The sequence below is a fragment of the Verticillium alfalfae genome, genomic scaffold (genome assembly GCF_000150825.1).
Source record: "Verticillium alfalfae VaMs.102 supercont1.2 genomic scaffold, whole genome shotgun sequence".
NCBI classification, from domain to species: Eukaryota; Fungi; Ascomycota; class Sordariomycetes; order Glomerellales; family Plectosphaerellaceae; genus Verticillium; species Verticillium alfalfae.
The window spans coordinates 763,372-771,947 of record NW_003315037.1 but is presented as its reverse complement, the minus strand read 5'-3'; the positions used below and the strand labels follow the sequence as shown (position 1 = coordinate 771,947).

The window sequence follows — 8,576 nt, the reverse complement described above, 5'->3', positions numbered from 1 at the left end:
TCAACGACAAAGTCCCGTCCTGGGACCGCATCTGGCGACCCTCCCTCATCCTCCTTCTCCTTCCAGCTGCGCCGCCACCGCCATTGTCACAAACACCAATACCCTCACCAAAGACCGAAAAGGATCTTTTGGGCGCAAGACGTCTTTCAGCTCGCCCTCGAAAGCATCCAAGCGCCGCGCGAATAGCAGCTCAGGAGGCGGTTTCAATGTCATAGTCACCGACAGCAAAGTACCTCCCGCCCTGCCGGATTTTGCGCTCGCTGCTGCTGCCAAGATCTCGAAGGACACCGATGCCATACAAAACCCGGCAAGCGCCGACAGCTTTCTTCAAGATGCTCGGCAGAACGCCCACCGGACAGAGCAGCATGAACGACAGGCTGGCGGCGCCCCTCAGCGCCAACGCTGGCATGTGGGCTGGCAGCGAGGCTGCCGTTGTTCACCTCCAGATTCAAGAGCTCGCGAAGAAGCGCATGGCGACTCTGGAGTACCTGCGTAAAGCGTGAGTCGCCTTTGGATTTCGCCAACACGATAAACATGTGCGCATGTCTGCAATGCGACAGCAAAGCTAACGTACGAGATGACAGACACGAATCGCGTCTTTACTGGTTCAACACTGTCGTCTTCGAACGAAGCGACCTGCAACGATTCCCGTACTTCGATCCTCGAAAACTCGCGCGACGCGCCACGAACTATCTCCTTCTCGGCTTGTCGCTACCCACAGTCGCAGACCTCAACTCGAACACACCACTCGACTTTCTCCGCAGTCTCAACGTCCTTCTTCAAGAGTTCGAGTCCTTTCAACAATTGCACGGTGAGGCCGGTTCGTCGACAAGCTCGCTGTCACGCGCCCGGCTGCCGCAGATGTTTCGCCGGGGTCCCGTTGGCAAGTCGAGACGCAGCAATAGCGGCGCCAACGACATTGGCGTGCCCATGGATGACGCCATGAGCGGAGGAATCGGTGGCACGCAAAACGCAAACGTCGTCAACTTTGCGCATAGCGAAACAGACCTCTTGCCCGGCGAAGAGTACACGCTTCTTCTTACGCCAGCGCTGCCTTTTGAGCCCGATTACTTTGAGACGTTCGCGACGCTGTGCGACGTGCTTATTGACACATACACAAAATTACTCAGCCTGATGCCCACCCCTGCGGTCGCGACAGCGCCAGTGGGCGAGCTATTCGCCAAGGTCGATGGTAGGGTGCGCAAGATCATCGTCCAGGGTGCAGTAAAGGAGTTCGAGGACCAGAGCAGGGCTCACGCCAAAACAGAGATGGCGAACATCAGTAAAGTGGTGCTGGGAGGATTGATGTAAACGAGCCACGGGCGACTTTGATAGAAGGCTGGAGTCAACTGGCGTTAGACTTTTTTTTTTCTTTTGCTTTTCGAATACCACATGTCACACATGAGCCGTTCATTCAATTGAGAAGCTGATTCTTGCGATCGAACATGGCCACTCCATAGAGACCAGCCACAGCAGCCATGCATGCATGGTCTTCTCGCCGAGCAACTTATGGTACTCGAACAGCAAGACCCGTCAGTCCGAAACTAGGATAAATGACTGCGGAGATAACTAGATGAAGGGTGTTGTTGAAGTTCTTTCAGAAACCATAACGCAATGTTTTGTCGTCACAAGGGCGGCCATTCTTTGATGACTCCACCGTCAGTGCTTGACTCTATTGATATTCATCATGTAGAACTTCAACAACACACACTCCCTCAAAGCGGCCACGACTGCGCACCGCGAGAAGCATCGCTCATACTGGAGGAAGACTTCCTGCGAAGTCCCCAGAGAGATGGAAAATGTGAATCTCCAGACAAGCTGGCAACTCGCGGCAGAAACAGCCGTGACTGCAGTGAACCCCCCTCGCGCCAAGAATGAGCCCCATCGAGTACTCCAAGCTGGTGAGGCCAGGCGATCGCATATCTATCGTGCTCGACGAAAAACCCTCCCGGCCCCTTGACGCCCACAGCACGCATCGACACCCACGGCTACCCCGCCATCGAGCCGACCTTCCTCCCACGGAGGATCCGATCAAGCAGCCAAGAGCGCGGACTCATATCATCGTCCATGAGGTCTCAAGGCCACCTGACTAGACTCCAAGAGAGAAAGGTTGACCAATGTAGCGGCGGGGCAGGGCAGAGGAGGACAGACTGAGGACGGGGCCAGGAGGTCAGCCGCAGTGCTTCTGTGGCGGCGCGTTTCCGCAATGTCCTTCCGTGAGGAGAAGACGTGTCCGGGGACTTTCTCCCAAAGCAAGAGAATTCAGACGCTCAGAGAGTGTCTCTGTTTGTGAGCTTCGAATGGCGATCTGTTGGACGAGGGGGGTTGAAGAAGGGAAGAGATTCCATGGTTAGGTTGGTTGGTGAACTTTTTTTTTAAGGGCCTGCAGAAGGGACGTGCGTCTATCGGCAGAATCGGTGGGGTAGGTTCTCTTGGTTTTGTACCAACCTTAAGTCAGGCAGCCATGGACAGGCAGCCAGGTGGTGCCTGCTGGAGGGAATTGCGCTCTTTGATTGGCTCGCAATGAAGCTCTTTTCGACCAGCCTTGTCTGCCTTCACCTCGAGCTTCCTGGCCAGGAACGAAGGACGACGTATATCAAGGTCCCATCTGTGACGCGTTGCGCCTACCCACCTTCGCCCGCGTTACCCTTCCGATCTCGATGATCTGAACATTGCAACACTCAGACGAAAAAACCCAACCCTCGCCCAGGTCCATCGATCGGAACACAAGCCACAACACTTTCGACCGACACCATGTCTGGACTTTTCGGCAGCGCGTCGTCTTCGTCGGCCAGCAACACCGTCGGCGACCTTAAGTCGGATGTCGCCCTGAGCAACCCGCCCGAAGACACCGTCTCCGACCTTGCCTTTTCTCCCGCCACAAATCAGACCAACGACTTCCTCGCCATCTCCAGCTGGGACAAGAAGGTCAGGATATACGAGGTCACGGGCAACGGCCAGAGCGAAGGAAGGCACGCATACGATCACGAGGGACCCGTCTTCAACGTCGACTTTTCCAAGGTACATCTATCCTCCGTCGCGATCCCTCCATTGCGGAGGTTGCTGCCGGCCTAGCTGACTCGCAGTTCTGTAGGATGGCACAAAGGTCATTTCGGGCGGCGCAGACAAGGTTGTAAAGTGCTGCGACCTCGGCTCGCGGCAAGAAGTCAAGGTCGGCGAGCACGATCAGCCAGTGCGCAGCGTGCGCTTCTTCGAATCAAGCGGCAACCAGATGGTCGTGTCCGGCTCGTGGGACAAGACGGTCAAGTACTGGGATATGCGACAGCAGGCGCCCGCCGCGACGTTGCAGTGCCAGGACCGCGTCTACTCCCTCGACGTCAAGAACGACCTCCTCGTCATCGGCACGGCGGACCGCTACATCAACATTGTCAACCTCAAGAACCCCACGACCTTTTACAAGACGCTGCAGAGCCCTCTCAAGTGGCAGACGCGCGTCGTGAGCTGCTTCACCGACGCCGCTGGGTTTGCTATCGGCAGTATCGAGGGCGGTGCGCCATTCCAGTATGTCGAGGACAAGGACAGCAGGTACGTTACGATACTGGTTTTTCTTCCTCATTCATCTCACACCCAGGACTCCCCCCGCTGACGGGTCTTCCCACCAAAAGCCTAAACTTTTCATTCAAGTGCCACCGCGACCCGCCGCAGAACAACATCACCAACGTCTTTGCCGTCAACGACATCTCCTTCCACCCCGTGCACGGCACCTTCAGCACCGCCGGCTCGGACGGAACGTTCCACTTCTGGGACAAGGACGCCAAGCACCGCCTCAAGGGCTACCCCAACGTCGGCGGAAGCATCACGTCGACAAAGTTCAACAAGAACGGCTCCATCTTTGCCTACGCCGTGGGCTACGACTGGTCCAAGGGCTTCCAGCACAACACGCAACAGCTGCAGACCAAGGTCATGCTCCACCCTGTGCAGCAGGATGAGTGCAAGCCCAGGCCCACAATGAAGAAGCGGTAAGGGGCTGCAGTATGGCGGAATGGGCGTGATTGTATGACGGGGTCAGAAGACAGAGAGTGCAGCTACGGAAATGATTAGAATAGTCCTTCTCTGCTCTCTTTCTCTCTCTCTCTCTTGATCCACGTGCAGATGGGAGCTGAGAACGTTGCGGTGGTGTGATTTGAGAAGGGGCGCTTCTTCAGGAGCGTGTGATACCAAATGGCACGCATTGATCACACAGAAAAATAAAGGGTCATGTAATGAATTCGATAGCAAATGAGATTTCTGGAACAGTCCAGCTCGGAAGATTCCGTATAACGTCATGTTATTCATCGTCAAAAGTTCTAGCAGAAACAATGCCATGCTGCGTCAGGTGCGCGCATTGTGAAGCATTCTATTAAAGTAAGATGTGTGTGGGTACTGTTCGTGAAAAGTAAACTCCCCCTATTAAAGAACCCAACAGCTCATAACATCACGACATCCCCGGGTCGCATATCCCTCCGTGCGTGCTCGATGGGTCCAGAAAGATTCCTCCCCCCTTTCAACAGGGAGAGATGACAGAAAAGCCAAATGCCATTCGCACGTCACCGTCACCGTCCGCGTGACAAATCCAGTGCTTTCAGGAGCAGAGAGAGGTCTCGTCAGGCCTGGCTCTCCATGGTGCCCCAGAGATTCCTCAACATGCTCGACTCCCGCTCGACGGGTTCCGCGTCGTGAGCGAAGCGCAGCTCGACGCCATCGACGCCCATGCCCTCGACCTCGGTCAGCGCAGCGACGGGCAGGGCGTTGGCGGGGTCAGCGGCGACGACGCTGATCTCGGGCGTGAGAGGACGGGCCTCGGGCGCCTCGGGGCGGTGGCGGGCGAAGCTGTCGGGGAGCAGGGGCATGCGGGCGTAGAATGCGTCGGAGATGGCGGCGCCGACGGAGGAGGGGAAGGCGAAGAGGGTCGCGTCGATGGTGGGGGCGCCGGTGTAGGCTGTGGCGGCGGAGAGCGAGGAGAAGGTCTGCATGAGGGGGCGCGGGTGGGATTTGGAGGGTTGAGGCTGAGGGGTTGGGCGGTGGGTTGTGGTGATGGAGCGGGCGTGATGCTGGCGTTGTGTGTTAGATCAGAAGAGCTTCGTCCCTGGTAGGGCGAGGGCGACATACATCGGATTCCGGGCTCTTCTTGAGAAGCTCGGCGTACTTGGGCATCAGGACGGCGCCATGAGAGTAGTGGCTATCGATGAGGCCCCGGTTGGCGGCCGAGTTGATGGAACGGGTGAGCTTGGAGACGGGGGCGGTGATTCGGGACATAATTTGAATGATGTGAGTGCTGAAGATGGAACTATATTGGGTTTGTTGAATGGCAGAGCTGGGTAGGATTCGTGGTTGTTGAAGTGTGGCAGGTGGCGCGTGTGTGTGAGAAATCAAGATCAGTGGAAAGCAAAGGCAGGAGAAACCCGAGGCAGGCGGCGGGAGGGAAGGGTGCGGGTTGATATATCTTGAGGCGGGAGGTGGACGGCTTGGTGCGAGCTACTTGCTTCTGCTTTACATGGGTGACAGGGTGGGCGAGACCTTGACCCGGACCTCCGGTGCGGTGCGGAGGCGCAGGGGGTGGGGAGAGACATCGAACAACGCCCACTGCCGCCTCCCTGAAAGGTACCTGATCTGATCTGCCATGTACTAGGTCGATGGCAGAATGAGGCGGGATGAGGAGGCTTGCTTGGCCCACTGGGACCTGATCAACACACACACACGTGTACAGTACGTATCGACTCCATGTGCATCGTCCTTCTGCTTCTCGTGACGGACCCATTCCACGAAGGCATCTCCCGTCACTGTGCGAATGGATACGGAGCGCAACGAGATTCAGTGCAGCATAATGTGCTGATGTACTGAGGTGGTACTGGAGGAAGCAATATGCCACACGAATCAGGAGCTCGACGGATAAGTATGCTGCATGAGATGTGGTGGCATGGAACGCAGGCTCGCCTGTATCTGAACCACCACCTTGCTCTTCTTTCCAGCGGGAGGTAGAGAGGGAGGTAATGGGACGAGAATGCAGGCGTGATAACGAATTCCAGAAGGCGCATCATCTTGATGCGATATGCCCACCAACAGATAGACAGATAAACGTGCTCACGAGTGCGTGCGCACACACACACGCACTGTCTGCCTGCCTGCGTTTCGTAGCTCCATCATCCGGGCCCAGCAACCCCTATCCTCATCGCCTCAGCGACCCTCGCCTCAGCGATGATCGCCTGACCGCATTATTTCGATGTGAAATGAGGGGCTGTTGAGTCGTTGGTTTGGGGAGGGACCCCCTGCCGCTTGTTGCGGCGTTGTCAAGTCGAGTCCAGCACGCACCAGCCAGCACCAGCACGCGGCCAGGGGTCCTCACCAAACCAAACGTTGAGGAGCTTGGGCCACAAGGTGCGGGGCCCGGACCTGCCGCGGCGCCGGCACCTGGGGCGGTCAGATCTCTTTAGGTTTGGCCTGGATCCAACAACAACTCAACCTGTGGACTCGAGCCCACCTCAGCCCAGCCCCAATCCGTGGCGAGCAGTACCTCCTGTTGCCCATGCAGGCGCATGCGGGAAGCGAAGCACCTTGGCTCCCCAGTATGCATGCAGCAGGGCATCTTCGGCATGGGGAGACCAGAGAGAAGGGGGACCACGAGGTACAACACAATGCACCACACCACACCATAATGAGCGGCAAGACGGATGTGCTTCACCTCGATGCGTGCACTCGCTCACCGCCAGATCGAGGCTGTGTTTTCGAGCCGCCATGCACGAGGCACGGCAAGCACACCGTGAGAGTAGTTCATTTTCACCGATGGCCTGCCCGCCTGACGGATGAGATTGCGAAATCGGCCATTCTGGAATGTGGAAGTGTGAGTGGTGCCCGGTGCCCCTCTGGGGTTCATTATGAATCGTTGAGCCTCGACAAGGCCGGGCCAGAAGGTGGAGAGGTCGAGGGCGGGCCTGTATTGGTGACATACCATCGCTGTTGTTGACACAGTGATGCTATGCACTGTCTCGAACCCTGCCTCTGACTTGTTTCTCGCCTATCCATCTGCCCGCTCTGGCGCTTCAGTGCCTGGCAGAACAACATCAAGGGTCAAGACGGAGCCCTGCGTGGACCTCGCGCTCTCTCAAGTCATGCGGTCTTTCGTCAGTCGTCGACCAACAAGCAGCCTCAATGAAGGGACTGTGTTCGTTGATGCTATTTTCGGCGGGGGTTGGCAGGAAGCTCAGCCCTTGACCGGGCCATCACTGCCTTCACCACTGCCTTCCAGCCCCACCACGCTCCAGCACGGGCAGGGGACCCTCGAGGCACTGCTTCCAAGAGCAGCAGCACCTGTCGCATGGGCCCAAGGCCTCCGTCTCACGACCACACCCAATTGACTCGAGCCATTTCAGCTGGACTACCCTGCCCTTGACTCGCCCCTGGATCCATGCCAAGCATCGCCATCTCATCATCCTTGAGAAACTTGGCAATGCACCGGCGTGAGAGAGCCTCCGGAGAATCAAGGCAACACATCTACGGGCTCTTCATCTTTTTATAAGACGCCGAGTTTTCCAAAGAGCGAATACAACTGCCATTCCTATCGAGGGCAGTTGGAGGGGTCTCCCTCCTTCCCCGCCTCGGGGCAGTCTGGGGCCGTGTGAGCAGCTCAACGATAGTTCGCCTGTCGGCCAGCGACAAGCGATCAACGCGTGAAGGAGCTTCCCGTGAGCGAGTTGGTGATTCCTTCGTCTGCGCCTTGAATGCGTCTCGCGTTGTTCGCTCCTGGTTCAGAATGGTAGTGCCCTGTTCTTCTACCTCGCCTCGTTGCATCTGAACAGGCACAGCGGTTTCTCGGTTCGCCAAGAATCATCATAGCATGTTTGTATTCATAATTCGATCAACTAGCAATATCCCGCGCCTAGCCCCTTCGCCGCAGCACTAAGGAGGCTGCCATGTTTGTATCCTTCGCTCATCGCACTGCCCAGGGCACCGCCACAGGCGGACCCCTCAGCAGGGTCCCTACTGGGGCGGACATCGAGGGTACGCAGAGAGCCAGGCGTTCACGCGCAAACAAACCTGATTGCTAATCTATGTGGTTCGCCGGCAGCTACGCTTGGAGCGCGCATGGCATTGGGAAGCAAGGATGCCGCCAACGTCTTCCTCATCACAGGTGACCACGAGGCTTGGAATGGTCCATCGGATCAGACAGTACACACGATGCGATCTTGGGGTGTAACGACCGTGTCAGGCACGCTGGTCGAGGATCGAGCCCAAGCGGCGTTGAACCCGGGCCAGCAGAAGGAGAAGAAGAAGAGTCTGAGCAAGCTCTGGGGTCTGAGGCGACATTCGCCTGCACAAACCCAATTGCAGGCTCTCCTAGGTGCTGCTATTTTTCACTTTGCGGGCAGTGCAGTCGAGCTGCGGAGCGAGCTCGAAAAGCTGGCATCACTTGGCGTTTCGATGCAAGGCGAATCGAAGCCGATCGTCGTTTGGGAACCCAGCAACTTGTCTCTTGTACGAGTTGCAGCAGGCCCTACCACTCACGGACATTGCATCCTTCAGCCCCCCCTCATTGCAATGCTGTATGGTTCCGAGGGCGACGCAGACGAGGCTGCGATGTG

At 57.2% G+C, this 8,576-nt stretch overlaps 3 protein-coding genes across 3 annotated transcripts; 2 read left to right on the top strand and 1 right to left on the bottom strand.

The window, feature by feature from the left end:
• Positions 1 to 332: 332 nt before the first annotated feature.
• Positions 333 to 1,311, top strand: VDBG_01702 (conserved hypothetical protein; the record flags this gene model as incomplete). Its single annotated transcript, XM_003007468.1, has 2 exons — positions 333 to 499; positions 585 to 1,311. The coding sequence occupies 2 exons, from the start codon at positions 333 to 335 to the stop codon at positions 1,309 to 1,311; spliced, it is 894 nt and encodes a 297-aa protein (XP_003007514.1).
• Positions 1,312 to 2,754: 1,443 nt separating this feature from the next.
• On the top strand, positions 2,755 to 3,984 carry VDBG_01701 (Poly(A)+ RNA export protein; the record flags this gene model as incomplete). The annotated part of the gene is made up of 3 exons (XM_003007467.1): positions 2,755 to 3,021; positions 3,095 to 3,546; positions 3,627 to 3,984. The coding sequence occupies 3 exons, from the start codon at positions 2,755 to 2,757 to the stop codon at positions 3,982 to 3,984; spliced, it is 1,077 nt and encodes a 358-aa protein (XP_003007513.1).
• A 620-nt stretch (positions 3,985 to 4,604) lies between these two features.
• VDBG_01700 (predicted protein) lies at positions 4,605 to 5,362 on the bottom strand (the record flags this gene model as incomplete). The annotated part of the gene is made up of 2 exons (XM_003007466.1): positions 4,605 to 5,051; positions 5,110 to 5,362. 2 exons carry the CDS (start codon positions 5,254 to 5,256, stop codon positions 4,605 to 4,607), a joined length of 594 nt encoding a protein of 197 aa, XP_003007512.1.
• Positions 5,363 to 8,576: the final 3,214 nt, after the last annotated feature.